Raw genomic sequence first — 18,625 nt, 5'->3', positions numbered from 1 at the left:
GAAGCTGGTAAAAGGCAGTGCAACGTTTCAATTCTTTGTAACAAGAGAAACATGAAGCTGTAATTACATTATTGATGTGGGGGAGGGGAAGTTTTTACATTTGAAAGGAACATGGAAACAAAACTGTGATTTGAAGCTGCGCATTCCTATTCCATAAAGAAAAAAAAATCTTTTGTATTTAGGCTTCCAGTATGGAAGAAATGTATTTGAAATACATGAATGAAGTTGTGTTCTCTGTTTTGAAAGCCACAGATGTTTGCCTTTGAAGTAGATTTATTGTGCAAAAGATGTATTCTTCTTTGATCTGGATGGTCCAGCAAATCTGATATGGATTTATTGTTATATTGAATTAAATAGTTATTAATTTGTTCATATGGCAAACCTCATGAATACTGGGGTCAGCTTCTAATTAGTCTATGTGCAACAGAATTTAATTTGTGCTACAGCTTTCAACTTTTCTTGTGTCTTGGGGGAAAATATGATATTTCACATTGATGCAGTATTAGGTGTTTAATGTATCAGCTGAGGAAAAGCAGACAAACCATCCTCTGTAAGCTTCTCTAAGTAATCTAGAAAGGGTTTTAGTCTTTTCACAGCTATTATGCAGCATCCAAATTCATAGACAGAAGGTGCCACTGGGCACCCACAGCTTCTGTTTGGGTTTGAGCAGGTGAAAGGGTGTTGCCTGATGCAAGTACTTGCAAATTTTACTTTCTGCTCCTTACTGTACCATATTTGAATTGCTGAGTGCAAGCTGATAGCCTTGGAGTAGAAAGAATTGCTCATTTGTTTTCCTTCATTATAGGATGTGCAAAACTGATAAGAATAACATGGTGCTCCAAATTGTTTTGATTATGAAGGTAAAGCCCACCAACTACATATGGATTGTTCTGTCAACACAGCAGATGGAAAAAGCATCAATTTAAGCTAAATTCATTTGATGCAAGTGTTGTATGTAGTTGTCACCTATTAGCAATGCTTATGGTGAAAGAAGTGGCTCCTTTGAAATGATCAGAAATCACACGGAATCAGAGTAGCTACTTCAGAAATATTTTTTTCATAAAGAGTTATGATGAAAGAAAATACTGTGTTTCTCTGGTGCGGGGCTTCTCCCAACAGGACTGGGGAAACAGAAAACAACTACATTGTGAAGCTGTTCCTATTTAGTGTTTATTCTTCCCCATTTTCATATTGCTCTTCCAGCCTTACTTCATCACTGCATACATTTTCTCTTGTGCCTGTTTCAGAAGCCTATTAAGATTTACATACTGTCAAAAGCAGAAACAGGCAATTCTTGAGAGATACTGACTGCAGTGAATATAATCATCATCATCATCAGAGGTTGCTGCAGGTCTGCCGTGATTTGGAAACTGTCCATGCTACTGCAGATATAATTAAGGAAAAGGTACACATTGTGTATTGTCAGAGTCAGTAATAACGTTCAAATTATTAATACAGCTTAGTTAGTCACTATTCTTTGTAAAATTCAGAGTGGCAGCAAATATTTCCATTTTCCAGACTTTTCTGAATTAAGGGGAATGCTGTTGTGTCTCTAGGAGTAAGATTGTTATTGATCTTTTTGTTTTTTTCCCAATTACATGTACATATATACATAATGTGCACACACATGTGTATGCATCTTATGCAGAAATTATTTTTTCTGTCTTCAGTAGAAATGAATAGACAGATCTTTTTGCCACTTCTAGGTTTTATCATTTCTCCTTCATTTAAGAAATACTTGGGTTTCTTTAGAGCTTGAAACTACTTTTTACTGAGCATCTGTCTTGTAGAACTGCTTTGTTCAGTTCTGCAACTTGCACATAACTGTTCTTTGCTCTAAGTGCATATGAGCACATTTAACAGCTGTCTTCTTCATCAGAGCAAGAGATATAGAGTAAGTGTAAATGGGGAGAGCTGGGAAGTGACCTCTCATCTATAAGCTGGGAGAGGTACAGGCAGTGGCAAGCTCTGGCTGCCCAGGAAATGGTGATGCTTAACTGCTCCCTTCTTTATGAAAATCTGAGTTAATATGACGTGTGCCTCGCTCCCTTAGGAATGGCATGGGCCCGTATTTATATTCAAGGCCATGCTGGATGTGGCTCTGGGCAGCCTGGTCTGGTGGTTGGTGACCCTGCACATAGCAGGGGGGTTGAAACTAGATGATCCTTGTCGTCCTTTTCAACCCTAGCCATTCTATGATCCTATATGGGCTGTTGAAATAATTTCTTCCATGGAGCCGTCCTTGCAATTGGAGCTACTAGCGAGATTTTCAGAGCTACACATGGCATCTTGAATGTGCTCTTTTCTGCATTATAGTACTAGGATAAGCAATGAGGAAAAGTTTTCCTTTCTGATGCAGTCAGTTTTAAGCAATCAAGTGAAATTGGTGGGAGCCTTTCACTCAATTTCAGTTAGTTATGAAAGCCAGTGATACTATGCAGGGACTTGCTCATTCCCTGCTTTGTCCCTCTGCACTTCACCCACTTCCATAACTTTGTCTCTTTCGGGGATAGTCTTGTATTTGTATAGTGTCATTCATTGTTTCCTTCAGTTCAGTGAAATGCTTTACTAGAGTACGGCTGTACTGTATAGGTGGCATCAACAAACTTCATTGAATGCAGAATTGTGACAGCCTATTTATCAGGCAGCAACATCAGACTATGTAATCCTGGATAATTTCTTAACTTCACATGGAAGTAAATGGATTACACAGAGGTACATGGATTTAACTTTGCATGGGGCAGCTGCCCTGTGTTACTATAATGAGTGAGAAGCTAAGTTGACTTTTCAATAGGTAAATAATAAGAACTACCATTTGTATAGAAAAGGTCAGAAGCAGCTTTCTTGAGATGTTCGTGTTTTTCTAGATCTCAGGCAAGAATATAGCATGTTTTTAGGAAGGTTCATGAAATTGGCAGCAACAAAATCTTTTAAATGTCTACTCAGATTTCTAAACTCTGTTTTAATGAAGCTGGAAAAGAAAGCATGCACTACAAATTCAGTTGTATTAAAATATCTGAAATATGATCTGGTAGATGGCTCTTCTGACAGTTAATGTTTCTAGCAATTTCTTGAGTAAGGGGCAAACACATTGTATCTGTGTTGAACTAACCTCTAAAGATAATGCAATCATTTCCGTGTGTCATGTCATAGAAGATACTCAGCATTTGCTGTGAGAGTCACATCTGTAGCTCCAGGGAGACACCTCGTTGTCTTTGGCAGACTGGTACAGGAGAGTGATAGGCTCGGACACAGGGAGAAGCTAAATACAGTTCATGAAGTTAGATGAATATTGCAGCATCACATGTGACAAGTTTTGGAAAAGGCTTCTCTAAGAGCCAACAAAATGCTTATGTTTCTCTGCTTTCCACAGACAACTAAGGAAATTATAAATAATTTAAAAGCTTGTATGTACCTTTATGTCGTATCTTCCATATAACGTAAGGAAAGAAAACAAGATGAGTTGTATTAGTAAGCATTTAGTTTTATTAACTTTCAAGTGTAAGTTTAATGAACTTACATCTTGGAACAAGATGATATAAAGCATGCACATCCTTAAAGAGACTTACACTGTGACATTTGCAGTATTAACATTCAGTTAAAGTATTTATTATTGTTTCTCAGAATGAGATGTTTGTAGTAAATAAAGGAAAGCTTTGTTTTGGTTCAAATAAAGCCCATGCTTTGGGCTTTAAATCTTCTGATTTTCAGGATGTTCAGCGGTGTTGAACACAGCCTAAAGGAAAAAAAAAAAACGAACAAACAGACAACACAAAGTCATATATATTATCTGGATATTCTGTAAGAAGCAAAATTTGTTATCTATGATTCATTTTCGTAACCCATTCTAGCTGCACTGAAGCTGTGATCTATTCTCTGACATCCTCAGATATTGGGTTTGGGTCCTGTACCTGTACTACAGCAGCTGTAGATACACATCTGTCAGTTTTAAAAGCCTAGAATATTGTTCTTGCTCATATAGAAAGTATGTGCTTAGCTAGACCAATAATAGGGTGTTGAAAGCTTAACCTTGACTTAATCTTGAATGTTTTTCACAGGCTTAACTGAATTGTGGCATTTTTCTCCACAACAGCAACCCAATGGTGAGGAAAGGGTTACCTATGCATAAAATTGCTTTTTTGTTACTTGTGGTCTATTTTCCATTAACTTTCTGTATAATCAATGAATATACAGATGTTAGAATTAAGAGATATCCAGGAAAGCTAGGCTAAGTAAGATTACTACAACAGGAACATATTAAATGGAAAATGCTTACCAATGTCATAGGCTTACAACATTCTCCACAGGGAGCAATCTCCAGAAGAGACCTTCCTCAGTGGCAGTCAGCACTTAAACGGGGTCTAGGAGAGGTGCAGCCAGGCTCCACTCCTTCCAGTAGCACAGGTGAATTACCCTCACCTGTGCTTCCGTGGCTGACTGATTGCTTGCCTCAGGTGGTCAATCAGGGGTTCAAGTGTGATTCAGCAGTTCCCTTACACTTTCCAACAATATCACCATGATCTAAATCACTAAAACTGAAGCTGTGTTCATTCTCTATGGTTGGCTGAACTGTTGCTGGGAAAACCCATTCTCTTTAGAGCTTTGTTTCTGCCACTAATTTTCTGGTAATATTTCCACAATCACTATTCTAGGAAGACCTTGAAGTGAAACTCTCCATCTTTCTTTTTTTCTTATCCCCAGATGTCTTCCTGCTATAGTCTTTTTCCTTTTTGGCTCTGAATGTGCACAAAACTGCTGCTGGCCTTTTCTCAACTCTGTTTATGCAGAAAGACCACCAGTGTTCTTTTTGTTTTCTCCAATAAATAGTTGAATTCTTAGAATACCAGTGGTTTTGGAGAGAGGGCAGTGCTGTGTGCTTGGTTTAAGTTGTAAAAGGCAGCAGGAACAAAATCATTCTTAGCACTTGGAAAAATCCTGACCTCAATCTACTTTTCCCTAAATTTAAGTCAGCGTACCAAACCAGGAAACAGAACGTCAGCAGCGTAAATTCTGTGGAGTTAGAAATACCCAGTTCCTCAAGATTCTGCTTTTGCTATGATAGAAATCAACAGAGAAATAGCTACAGGTAATACACTTGCAAATTATGTATGTTTTTCTTCAGAAATTACTTTTTAAAAATGCGCTGAAGTCCTCCAGGTTAAGCTTGTAATACTGTTCATCCTTTTCAGAGGTGTATCTCCTGCCATCTAGTGATAAATGAGAGAGAAAGAAAATTCAGAAAAATGGTTCCATCAGCAGCTGCATGCAGTCCAAAGCAACAGGTACAAATTTACCATATACATGAGGAAAACCAGACGTAGGTGGAAGAATACTTGTGCAGCTCCTACAGAACATAGACGTTGACTTTAAAAGGCAAGGCACTGGCCCTCGCTTAGTTTCTCTGTATAGCATAGTCAGACAGATCATTTTACACTGCCCTTTTCAAACATCTGTATATTCTGCACAGTGCCTATAGGAAGTATAGATTTAGAGAAGAAAGAATGGGAGAACTCAAATTACTTGGAAAAAAAAATTTGGTCTGTAAACCTGATCAGCTTCATGGTTTGTTGTGGTTAGAACTAGAAGATGTCTGTCTTAAATGTCAGAGTTTCTTACTTTTCAAGTACCACTGTCACTTGTGTATTGTACAAGAGAGACAAAAAAAATTAAGAACATATCTCCCAAAATCATACAATGAGCGACAGTTACAACATCTACCACAATTGCTTATTGATGACTCATTCTCATCTTCAGTATACAATGGTTTTGGTCAGTACTTTTTCTGGTGTGATTAGAAGAGTCTTAGTCTGCACACTCTATTTAGATTGCAGATGAGTTCAACATATCTGTTTGTATGATTGTATCTTCTGACTAATTTAGATTTGGAAAGAAGTGATGTGATCATGGAACAGAAACTCCTACTCGAGGGAATAATCCAGTGACTTAAATTAAAAACAAATTTACCTCAGATCTATTGTGCATGCATCTCTGAAATATTTTGATTTCACATCAAATCACTTCAAAATAATTCTAATAATATCTTAGCCTAGAATGAAACTCGTAAATCCAGACGGTCTTCAGAAATTACAAATCATAGGGCATATAGCATTACAGCAAAAAACTCTTGGACCATCAATCACTCTTTGAATTGTTCACTTAATACTGTACATATACTCTGGAAGTCAAAAGAGTAGATCAACTGCAGTCCTCAATCTCTAGAGCAAATGTCACCTGAGTAATATCTGAAGATACTGAGTAGGTGTGCTATAGAGCCTCTCTTCTTCAAGTACCTCATTAATTCAAATGTCTTGTTTTTAAAGATATTTTTAGAAGGGCTGCCTACTCAGTGACATTCTGTTGGCAAACAGAAGCCAACTTCACAGTCCTCTCACTTATTACTCACAAGCATTTGTCTTTTTCTGGTTACTTAGTATAAAGAGATGATTGCTTACTGTGAAGATTCTTCTAAATTTCAACAAAGCAAAACACCTATTTGCTAGCTGGCTTTAAAAGTAATCAGAACAGGTATTTCAAACCTTGTAATAAAATGCATCATTCAGTTTGCATGTAGAAAGGTAGATCACTGTTTGTATTTGGGAGGTTGAATACAAACAGAAAGATAAACAGCATATTTCAGCCCAATGCCATCAAATTGCCACAAGAATTAAGTATATTTTAATTCTGCAATTAGTACTGTGTGGTTTGTTCATGAGAGGCATTATAAAATGAGTATATATCTGAGTAAAAGATGATACCATAAACGTCTGCTAAAACAACTTATGTATAATGCAAATACGCTTACAAGAAGTTTCTTATAGCAACTGCCTAATATAGGATATTGATCTGCATTATTTCATTTGTCATAGCTGACATGCCATAAGCAATCTGTTTAACATGCTTTGATTTTCAGTGACATTTGAAAAATACATTAACAAATTTTTAACTTCTTAGTCCAAATCAGCATATAGCTTCATTGTCCACAGAACAGGTTTTGAATATAACTTACAGCGTCCTTTGAGATATAGAATTGATTGTGGGCCCCAATTTCTCACTATGGTTTTACCCTGTAAGTTATAGAAAGAAACTGGCTGTTATTTCACAAGAAGCAAACCCTCTTATACAATAAAGACACCTTTAACACTGTTTACCTTTGGAGCACACCCGATTTCAACAATAAGAAAAACCATGAAGATGACACAAGCAAAAAGCACAACAGCTTTAGTTTTCTGAAAGAAAACAAACACAATATTAGCTGTTTTTTTCTTTCCTGATGCAGTAAGCAAAATGAAACAGTGACTATTATAAACGTCTGCATGCATGCACTCTAAACTTCTTACCATTCTACCACGACTTCTGTCAGTCTCTTCTATCATCCGAATAGTCAAAGATCTGCTTTGCTACTTTTTCACATACGAAGAGCTCAGTAGCTGACAATGATAAAATGTACAAATCTCAGTTCAGTCAGTCATGGTCCTTTACAGTTGCCTGTCTTGCAGGCAATAATGTATGCATGCAGATTCATTGTGAGAATTAGGTATAAAGTATTTACCACCTTTTGTGATTAAGACTAGAAATTATGTCAGCCTCTTTTATACCAGAGTAGTTAATGACAGTTGGCCCCAGGAGATCTGGAAACAACCTGTACCTAAAAGCAAAGCAAAAACAAAAAAAAACAACCACAAGTTGACTAAATGTCAAGCATTCTTAGTAGGTGGTGCATACATGAAATTGCAATATTCAGTCCTCTCTTCTACTACACAAAACAAGTAATTAACGTAGTTTTTTCTTTTTCCTGACTCTACTACCAGTGTAATTTTCTGTCACATTCTCCCTGTTTTCATTTTTTTTTTTGTAAGTTTTGTGATGTCATAGAATTCATGTATTTGTAAAAATTTTATTTTACTTTCATGATCTTCTCATTAGATCATGAATTTATTATTATTTTTGTTTTTATTCTTTTATTGTTCCCTAGCTCATTACATAGGAGTATGTCTTCACTTTTTTGGTGTTCCTCTTTCAGGCCTTTACTCATTTGATTGCAAAAGCAATGACTGTATGCATTTATGTGATTACACTAACTGTAGTATTCAGAAAGAAAGGGGTTTTTTGGTTTTTTTTTGCTGTTTAAAGTTTTTCTTTTTAAAACGATGAGGTGATGTAGGGGAAATGCAAGTCAAAGTTTGAACCAGTGATTGAGCACCTGGTGGGAAGGCAGGGCCAAAGCAGGGAAGCTCAGCTGCATGTAATGCAATGCACCTGTGTGACCAGAAGGGTGGGGGAGGGGAGCCAGGATCCACCCCTTCCCAGACCTCATTTAAGAGTTGGTGGTGGAGGTAGGGGGATCACTCAAGATTTCTGTCTGCTGGAGGCTGCCTCAGGGTAAGTAGTTGCTTTGTTTCTGTGCATGTGGCTGTTGCATTTGAGCAAGTCCTCACTTGTTGCAGCCTGTGACTTTGCTGCTCTGCTGTTTTTGCTATGTTTTCCATTGTGTTACAGCATTATATATGTAAGGAAGTAAAGATTAACTTTTTATCCTTACAGATCTTTCCGAAACTAAAATGTGTTTCTGCCACAAAATAAAAGGTTTTCTCTATATCTGTATATGAAAATCAAGCTAAGAACTATAGCAAAGTATTTTGCCAGAGTAAAATAAAGCTAAAGTGCAAGGGAGATAAAGTATTTAAAAGATTCTTGCTTTTCTGTATTTGGTAACATTAGAAACGCAGCTTGAAAGGATGAGATTTGAGTATGATTGCTCAAATGTGTGCACTTCTGTGTCATTGACTGCTGCCCTCTGGGCCTGGCTGTTCAGTCAGTTTTTGATTCACCTCCGTCCGCTCATCCAGCCCATGCTCCAGCAGCTTCTCTATGGGCATCTTTTGGGGCACGGCGTCAAAGGCATTGCAGAAGTCCAGAGAGACAATATCCTCTGGTCCCCACTCACACATCGGGTTGGTGACTTCATTACAGAGGTTTATCAAGGTGTGAGTTCCCCTTGGTGGATCCATGATGACTACTTCTAATGATTTTTGTTCTCCTGTGCCTGGAAATGGTTTTGGGAATGAGCTGTTCTATCACCTTCCCAAGGTTCAAAGTGAGGCTTCTGTAACTATAGAAAATAGAGTTGCTTCGTTTTGTTTTATTTTCATATTTGGGGGGGGGGAAGTACTGAAAGTTAGAGACCATACTGCAGAACAATTAAGGTCTAATTGTTAACATTCCACACCTTTTTATGGTGTGAATGTGACAGGAACTTAGGAAATTTAAAAGAGGAAAAGTCACGTCCCCAGGTGAAAACTGTGGGTCATTCTGGCTAACTGTAATGATTTAGAATTTGGGGAGCTGGATTATAGGCAAGAAACATCACTGTGGCTGCTGAGCAGCTCTTTGTTTAAAACAAAGCAAACAAAAAAAAAAAAAACCTGAGGGTGATATTTTATAAACAAGTCCTTGAAGGGATGAAGTCTAGCATCTGACTTTCCTATGTTATGGGTGTTTAAAAAAAAAAAAAAGTTGCAGGTGGCTTTTTGTGTATGCTGCTACTTCTTATGGGAGAGATAATGTCAACTTGGAAGCAGGTGTTACTTGCGTTCTCCAGAAACACTGGAGAATATTTTGCATAAATTTACTGGGAGCTGGATCATTAAAACTAGAGACAATTCACAGCTATGGAGATTAACTCTCTTTTAACCCAAACCACTTTCTCAAATCGGGAAGATATCTACTCTGTCCATATTCTACTTTGCTATATGTTGAATCAAAATGAGGAAAAATCAACTTTCCTATTCTTTCTGGCTAGACTCAGACCCCACTTAAACTGGCAAGATTTTTCACTGGTATCGGTTCTGATGAAGGCCTCTGATTTGCAAACTGTATTGGTTGTATTGGCTGTCATGGTTTTCCCTGAAGGCTTGTCTTTATGAAGTATCACGCTGGCTAAGATATTTGGTTTTAGAATAGACTTTTGACATTCATGGCTGTGGAGAAAATGGTAAAGTATAATTTGGTGTGTTTTCTTTACATGAAGGATCTAGAATGCCTTGCCAAGTCTATTTCTTTTTAGCTTGCTTTCTTGTAAGCGTAATTCATATTTGCAGTGGCTGCAACAATGCTTTGATTACAGTTGGCAATAAACCACTTTATTTGATCTCTAGGCTACCATATTCTGAAAGTAGGATAGTACGTGATTTCTTCCTCATTAACTATCACTTCCTTACCATTTAGCCATGCACTACACTTTTCTTTGCCCTTCTCTGTAAGCACAGAGAATGCTTTCTCTGCTTGTTCAAATCTTCTTTGCTAGATTTGAACTCTTTTTCACTGCAACCACCTTGATAATCATATCTGCATGATGAACAAATATGAATTTACACACACGCCCACCTGATCAAGATTTGAGGCACTTACGTTGTATGAATACCTTTCCCTTGTTTGTGCAAATTTGCTCCTGAGGGTTTATTACAATGCCTGTTAATGTTTACTTGCAACTGTTTTCCTGTGTATGAGCAGGCAAAGGTCTCACTGCTATAGTGTTCAGCCCTTTAAATGCTTCAGTGAGGTACTGCAGAAACTCTCCTCTCCTTCACCAAGAGTCTTTAATAGGTGTCCTTTTATATCACAGGTCCCTTATCTTCCTTTGCAAGCTCTAAACAAGTTTCCCACTTGCTTCCTCCTGAGTTGCAGGAGGGGATAGAGCACTGTTGTTACAGTCTCCTTTTTTCTTTCCTGTCTTTTCTGAAGTAAACAAAAGGAATCTGTAGCAATTTGACCAAGGAAACTTCCATAATGTCATTTCAGTGATTGCTTTGATCATTTATTAATAATTTAATCTTATTCACATCCACACATTAATGCTAACTTAACTGTGAAAGAGACTTGGCAGGTTTTTCCCCTGTGCCTGTGCACAAATCATTTTTTCCCTTATTCAGTTTATTCTTCTTTCTTAGGGCTGAATTGACTGGATTTTGATTATCTCTATAGTAAATACAAAAGGAACATCAGGTGTGTTATGATAAAGGAAGATGGAACTTTCTAGATTGGTTTCTGTGAACTAGCTATTTCAGAACATCTGTATTGTGGTGACCATTCAGGACAGTAAGCACTCTAATGGCACTAATAATGTAGCACAATATGAAATGTATTCACTGCTCTGAAGAAAGATGTGGCATTTGTCTATTCTGAATATATTAGCATATAATATATGCTGATGACCTGAGGGCACCCATAGCCCCTTTAATCTCTGTCAGAAATGTCACATTTTGAATGAACTCAGCAAAGCTATAAGCTACATGAAAAATATTAAACTGTCTTGAGTTTGTATGGCCATAATTAGGAATAATAAATAGACAGCTCTGCCCATTTGGATTTTGCATTCATCTACTTGTGGCGCTGATTTTCAGGGGCTTATTCCTCCATAGCACACTGCAGGGCTGTGCCAAAATCATTGGACTGAGAAGCAAATCTAATTCACTTATGAGTAACAGATGTCTCTGAACAGCATTTCATTGCACAATGCAGATGAAACTTTAGTACCACAGGAAGTCAAGATTTGTTCAGTGTTAAGCCCAGAGTGCAGAGCCCAACACCTCCTGAGAATTGGGCTGCTTTCAATACCTGGGGGAACACTTTACCTAGGAGGAGCTTTTCAGCTGAAGCTCTCACACAGGCATTTGCTAAATCTATGTTGCTGTCATTGCAAAGCCTGCTTGACACTGACTTTAAAATGCATTTATCTCACTTTGTCTCAGACTGCTTCATCCCTCCAAGATTGTCTGGCAGTGTGGACTGTTAGCTGAACCTAGTTATCATCACTGTACCTGCTCTGCCTCTCTTTCTTAGATATTACAAAATTTTGCCCTTTTTGGTGTGGAAACTGCATCTCTCTACCTTCTCGTCATCCTTAGCTCCCAGCTGCTTTCATGTGAAAGTTAGCTTCACTCCTGATTTGCTGGAAAGCTGCAACGTGACAGGCCTGAGAATTTTAACTGCACTTCACCCTGAGAGTGTTCCCATATGACAGAAAAATTAATCCTTCTTATTAATGGTCTGCTACTTTGCTACATAGGAAAGTGCTTATACAGACTGGATGCCAGCTGTAGCAAATTGACTTGATGGGTGAGGAGATTGGTGCTTTCTGCAGTCCTTGAAAGTAAATCCTTTAACCTTACTGTACTAGTTTGCCTATTTATTGTCCAGTACTAGTGTCTACTCTATATTGCCCTGTCCAAAAGCAGTTTATTCATGCTACAACTGTCAAATCAGCCTGGTTGTTCAAATTCAAATGCTGGACACCACATGTAATCTATTTTCCCTCTGTTCGGTTGTATAGAAGCCACTGCATTCTTACCTCTTTTACAGGAAGAGGCACGGATTTATTTTAATACTTAAAATTCTTGATTTATGGGTCAGTGAGTCTGGAGGAGGGGGAAAAAAAGCAAAGCTAGAAGATGATTAAATTTTACCAAAGAAAAAATATGATTAGGTAGAAACAGTATATGTGAACTCTTAAAGAACAGGAGGGAAAAAAAAAATAAATGCAGAAAGCCTTGTGGAAAAGGAGACTAGCTGTCGTATGCTTAAGTGAGAATCTTCTTGTGCCAAGCAAAAAAGAAAGTGCTGTGAGGCAAGGTAGTGTAATTTGTTTTGTGGCTTTCTTCCCATTCCCCCCCAGATGTGCTGCTTTCTAGAGAGATGACAAGCATAAAATCCACATCATTACGTAGACTTTTTCTTCAGACAGTGAACTCCTATGTGAATAGGGGATGATTTATGAATTGATTCCCAATGGTAAAGAGTGTTTGAAAAGCAGTCATTAACCATGAATTAGATAGCTAGAAGATGAGTGAACTACTAATCATGTGATCCAGTCACTGGCTTATCACAGGTAATTGATGCAGTCATTCAACATCATTTAGCCAAGGTTAAGAGGCCTGGTTCTGATGCTTGCAGCTGAGATAATCTCTAGTTGTGCAGATGGTGCCTTGACTTCAGAGGAAGGGGTTTGCACAACTGGCCTCAGAAGAAGTGAATGATCTATGCTGATAAAACTTAGCTTCATAATTTTTTGTTTCCCTCAAATCGCAGAATCACAGAACAGCCCAAGTTGGAAGGGACCACAAGGATCATGGAGTCCAACCACCCAGACAGGGCCACCCAAAATCCCAACCCTTTGTCTGATAGAGTGCTACGCTGTCAACAGTTCCATTGCTAGCAATTGAATGGAAGAGTTAAAGATCCAAATTCCCACACACCCACCGATCTAGACTAAATTTTAAATTGCAAGAATATTTTTTTCTTACCATTTCTGTCTGTAAAACCTAGTAATAAAATTCCTTCCCCTCATAATCGTTGCTGAAGAGCATGATTAAAAATGAAGCATCACTTCATGTGGGTCATAACCCCTATTAAGCACATATATGCATACCTTCATTTCCTAGAAACTCATTTTTTCCCGTCTAACACCAATGTGGTTTTGGAGTCCAGAGACTTAACGTTTCAGTAAAAAATTTCTGAAATGCTCATTATAGAATTCAGAGCTGCTGATTTTTTTTTTCTTAATTATCAGACAGTAGACCTATTTCCACTGCCTCAAAACCTGTGTCTTAATTTATGATTTGGAATGCTCAGATTTGCCATAAGATCAACTGAATGTTTATCTGTACATGTATTTGTGCACATTAGATTTTGTCTGCAGGGTGTGCAGTCTGCATCTGGTCTGTTGTGTTCCATTTCTATGTCAGTCCTATTTCCATACTTGTGGTACTCTTGTTACTGGATATTCTCTCTTTTTGCAGGCATTCATGTTTTTCATACCTTTGCAATATGCCATCCACGTATTTTTATTTAGTTCAGTGTGCTTTGAACACTGTTACAATAAAACTTTGTTGTAATATCGCAGTCTCCAAATCTTCTGGCAGGCCATCATTTACCAGATAGTTGTAGGGCAAAATGGTTCCCAGAAACTAAAGTCCTCTTATGTGCTGTTGTTAGTGTCTGTGTTGGTCAACCACAAGGGTAAATCCAGAAATCCTTTGTGTGGAGAGCAGCAAATCACAGAATCACAGCTGTTTGGCTCTAAACGAGTATGATTGCATCCAGCTGACCAAGTTGTGAGACATGCAAAAGAGGAAAGCAGCTGCGTGTAGCAACTTTGCCAAAGCCGTGCCCAGTGATCTCTTCAGAAAGTTGCGGCTGCTCTCTCAATGCCCTACACTTCAGTTTTTTGAATGAACACAAAATACATTTTCAGTGTTGCGTAATTTTTTTTTCTGTTGAAATCCTGCTTCAGCAGTCCTGAGAGTTGTATTCCTGCCCACTTACATCTTTCTTCCTGGCAGCTGTGAGTGTTACCCCCTCCCCCCCAACCCCCCAGGAGCTCCACACAGACTGCTTTACACTGGTCTTTCAGAGGAGTCCACCTCTAAAAGAGAGTTGCCACCAGAGAAATATTGATATTTACAGCTCTGGGCTGTTGCAAACATCTAAACATCAATAAAGATCGTCATCTCTTTGGGGGATGTTTCTTGAATCCTGAAAATCTTTTTTTTTTCTTTTTTTTTTTTTTTTTTTTTTTTTTTTTTACTGTAGCATATGTAAACCAGTTATCCGATCAGCAAGATAGTGTAGCTCTCTGTATTCACGTGCAGGCACTTAATAACAGATTTAAAAGAAAGCTTATTTACAGTGGGAGATTTTCACTATGAAGTTTTGGAAGCTGCTGTGTTGCTTCTTAACTGGACTATTTTTGCAAGCAGCAACTATACTGCCCTCTGAATATTACTCGAATCTTCCCTATACATACTGTAAAATGCAAGTTTTCCTCCTCACTGAAGTATAGGTAAAGCATTCTTGTTTTCATTGTCTTTCAGCCAATGACGTTTTCAGTTTTTGTCACTCTAATACAAAAGTAATTTAATAACAATATTCAGTCAAATACAGCTGGTGCATTTTGTGCTGTTAGCAAGTACAGACTGTTTTGTTCGTACTTGCAATTCCAAGTAAATCAGCCATTTATACTGATTAAAATGTTAAATAAGCAAGCTTCTTTTTCAAGTAGAGCAACACTTCCACCTTGCGGCCATCTAATCTTCTGTTACATTCGGAAGCACAGGACTTCCAAATACTGCAGTCTGCCCAGCTGTCAGCCTTCTGTGCATTCAGGTGAAAGCGTGTATTAAAGCACAAAAATTATGGCACTTAAACATTTTGCATGGAACACCCTGATGTGTTCTATGTAGTCTAAAACTCAAACCATTTATTCAGAACAGGGAGGAACAAAAGCTATAAACCTTGACCCTGCAAATACTTAAACCTTTTATTCTGGAAACCCTTCTCACAGAACAGCTTGGGTTGGAAAGGACCCCCAAGGATCATCAGGTTCCAACCCCCCTGCTACAGGCAGGGTTGCCAACCACCAGATGGAGTACTGGATCAGATTGCCTGGGGCCTGTCCTAGCTGGCTTTAAACACCTCCAGGGACAGGGCATCCACAATCTGACCAGGCAAACTGTTACAGCACTTCACCACTGACAGACCTCTTCTTTGCTGGCTTGTGTTAAGTTTTTCATCTGCCAGGACTCCTAGGTCCTCAGCATTGCTGCTCTCAAGGAGTTCTTCTCCCAGTCTGTATCCACACCTGGGATTATTATGACCCAAGTGCACAACCTCACGTTTTGCTTTGTTGAACCTCATTAGGTTCAGATGGGTTTGAGAAAGGCAGAAATAAAATTATTGTTCCGTACCTGAGAATGCTTTTTGGTGATGAAGAATTTATTGACTAGTTTCTTACAGGGCTTGAGAAATCTATAATTAGGTGTGAGTTTTAACTTTAATAGGTGCAAGTCTTTATGTTTTTATTACAAATCCAGATGAAGGCTCAGCAAAAAAAGTATTTTTCCCAAATTCTGTAGCATAAGAGCATCATTCTCAGTGGATGTATTTCAAGCCTGTTCACAGATGTGATTCCACTTTGAATTTACAAAAGGCAAAATGTCTTAAAATATATATGCATAATTTTTTCTGTAAGGGGCATCAGCCTTTTCGTGACTGAGGAAAAGACTAGTGCCTATGCATAATAGCTATTACAGGTCACAGAAAAAGTATGTTAAATCTGCTTTTCTGCTCAATAAAGAACACCTGGCTTGCCAATGTTGTCATAAATACAGCTTACTGGTAATTAGTGTGCATTATGCTAATAGGCAACTGGAGTGGGGAGAAGGATGTCAAAACAGTGATTGACACAACAAATTTGTAATGTTTAACCAAAGTTAATTTGGAAACAAATGTTGAGTGCTGTAATCAGGGATAAGATACTCTATGATGTGTGGTGGAAAAGGAGTTCAAATGGAAATGCTGCAAAAGACAAAGAAAATGTAAATGTTTGGGGGAAAAAAAGAGAAACAGTTTGCACTACATAAACCTAATTAAGATTTAATGGACATGGGGATATTTCTAAACATACAGAACAGTATGATTTCTTTAACAGATTGAATCAGATGGTTTTGAAGGCACAAAACAAAAAGATTTCATGGGTAATCTGCATTGCAGCAGGCAGGAAGGAGGAGAATTGTTTAGGGAACGAGAATGGCTATAGGTTTTATTTTGAAATCATATTAATCCTAAGCTATGAGATCTTATGAATGAGATTTTATTATAACACTGCTCCACTGGATGTGTCAGATCTTAACTGATATACATAAACCTATCTGAAAGTCATCAGTACGGCTTTACTAAGTTTTGGTAGGCCAGGATTTGTCACATATATGCTGACTTTATAGAAGTGTATTTTTAAATATTAAATAAATGCATAACTAGCATGAAGGCCAAGCAGGCACAACTTGAAAAACTGCGTTTTGGAAAGTAATAATAAAAAAAACTATAATAAAAACTGTAATCCTGAGCTTTAAAATCATGATGATTTTTCCTCCTTGCTTTTGCTTATTCTTAAGTCTTTGGGCCGAGGTTCCTTCTGCATTTGCAGAAGCTAGCAAAAATGCCTGTTGTTCTGAATTCAGTCAGGGCCCACACTTTTGGGTAGCTGAGAGCAGATGATGATACAGCTCTTCACTTAGCACAACTGCCCTCTTAAGTACCTGAAGTTGCTTTAAGGAATCCTAAAAGAAGCTGCCTAGCATGAGTGTCCCCCAAATACTCATTTCTGTATACAGAAGAAGTGCATGCAGCTCTTGCACAAAGCTTTGGAGTCTACATTCTGAATGGTTTTAGTAGCAGTGGAGATCAGCTAGTGTGAAATCCACCCCAAAAATGCTGGTTCCTAAATCTTCGATCTTTCAGAACAGGGGTGCTTAGTAAAGCAGGATATAATCCCCCGTAACCGAAATAAGACTAAAGGGCTATCATAGGAACTTATAGCAATAGAAATGATCCTCGCTCCTCACCGAAGTAAGTATCAGAGTTGTTATTATATGCATTACAAATTTAAAAGTAAATGATAGGACACAAAATAGTGACAGAAAAAGAGCTGCAATTTATTGATGAACTTCACCAATTGGTGAAATTTCATTTGTTCTGCTGATAACGCTTAGCTCTCAACTTCCTTTCAAGCATCACGTCTGCCTTAGAAATCCCTTGAGGTAATTTATATCCTGGGTAAATTACAAACTATTCCCTGGTGCCCATTTCTGACTTGCTTTTTTTTTTTTTTTTTTTTGTCCCATTCTCTGAAATTATATAAAACTAATCCATAGCTTTTGCTGTGAGTTATTAACGTGTTACTTCATGTACTGTCTCACCTCATTATCTCCTTGTCTTGTCTGAAAAGCAGCTAAGTAATTGAAAATTGTCTGAAAGTACAGCTAAGAAATTGTCAGAGTCCTTTGTGAGCTGTCACGAGGTTCTCCATTAGCTTGGGAAGTCAGTGTGCTGGTCATATGAAACAGGGCTGTAGTTTGCTTCCAACTATTGCAACGTTAAACTTGAAAGCAGAGTTATGTCAATTCCTGTATAAAGCTTCCTCATTATTCTGAGTCCCTATCTAATTTTTGTATGCTAATTTTGCAGTCTGACCTTTACATGAGTAGACAGGTGGGAAAATGCATGTACCCTGTCAGCTGCTTAATGGTTTCCTAATCTGAATAGACTGTTCTGTATCAAGTGCACCATCTGGAAATACCCTTCTGCATTGAACTGCTCTGCATTTAAACAAATATCGGTGAGACTGTCTGACAAGTGAAACACTATATTAAAGCTGTACCTTTTTTGTCTGAACGAAGTCTTAATTCCTTTATCATTTTTAGCCAAAAAAAGTGGATTTTCCAAGTTTCTTTTGTAAACTGACGCTAGCTGCTATGCAAATGACGAATCCCTGCTTTAATTAAGCCCTGAATCACAGTTGCAAGGGTTGTATTACAGCTCTGTACGCACACAAGTTGATTATACACTAAGGAGCAATCCAGTTAGCCTTTCTGAGCCAGTAGGTTCATTTGGAGCAATTGTTTTTGAGGGACTTTCCTTCTAAGTGTAACTGCTTCTGCAGCATGGCCTCTGCAATGCCTTCCAGTACCACAGTTTCACTGTGAAGTGCGCAGAGAGGTACTCCTCCTTCTGGAGTGGGGTTCTAAAATGTTACGTGATCATTTTATTAGGTAATCATTAGTTCCTGGGTTAC

General features: G+C 38.1%; 1 protein-coding gene and 1 long non-coding RNA gene across 2 annotated transcripts in view; one reads left to right on the top strand and one right to left on the bottom strand.

The window, feature by feature from the left end:
* Positions 1-3,553: 3,553 nt before the first annotated feature.
* Positions 3,554-7,429, bottom strand: LOC125695402 (spexin prohormone 2-like). Its single transcript, XM_048949770.1, has 5 exons — positions 7,338-7,429; positions 7,149-7,226; positions 7,007-7,064; positions 5,130-5,207; positions 3,554-3,736 (listed from the first exon to the last, which is right to left on the bottom strand). The coding sequence occupies exons 1-5, from the start codon at positions 7,371-7,373 to the stop codon at positions 3,717-3,719; spliced, it is 270 nt and encodes an 89-aa protein (XP_048805727.1). The 5' UTR covers positions 7,374-7,429; the 3' UTR covers positions 3,554-3,716.
* Positions 7,430-8,344: 915 nt separating this feature from the next.
* The window catches only part of LOC125695404 (uncharacterized), a 45,360-nt gene continuing 35,079 nt past the window's right edge, over positions 8,345-18,625 (top strand). The window contains exon 1 of the long non-coding RNA XR_007377943.1: positions 8,345-8,379. This is a non-coding gene — a long non-coding RNA (uncharacterized LOC125695404). The remainder of the gene's footprint in view (positions 8,380-18,625) is intronic.

Source organism: Lagopus muta, chromosome 6 (genome assembly GCF_023343835.1).
Source record: "Lagopus muta isolate bLagMut1 chromosome 6, bLagMut1 primary, whole genome shotgun sequence".
In the NCBI taxonomy this organism is placed as follows: Eukaryota; Metazoa; Chordata; class Aves; order Galliformes; family Phasianidae; genus Lagopus; species Lagopus muta.
Note: the sequence above shows the minus strand (reverse complement) of the source record. Positions and strands in the feature narration are given on the sequence as shown.

Bases quoted from the DNA above. Each gene is read 5' to 3' on its own strand.
- LOC125695402 (XM_048949770.1), bottom strand. From the start codon at position 7,373: ATGATAGAAGAGACTGACAGAAGTCGTGGTAGAATG. The intron at 7,227-7,337 runs GTAAGAAGTTTA...GTTTTCTTTCAG, and splicing joins ACAGAAGTCGTGGTAGAATG to AAAACTAAAGCTGTTGTGCT. The intron at 3,737-5,129 runs GTAATTTCTGAA...TTTTTCCTTTAG, and splicing joins CTTCAGCGCATTTTTAAAAA to GCTGTGTTCAACACCGCTGA.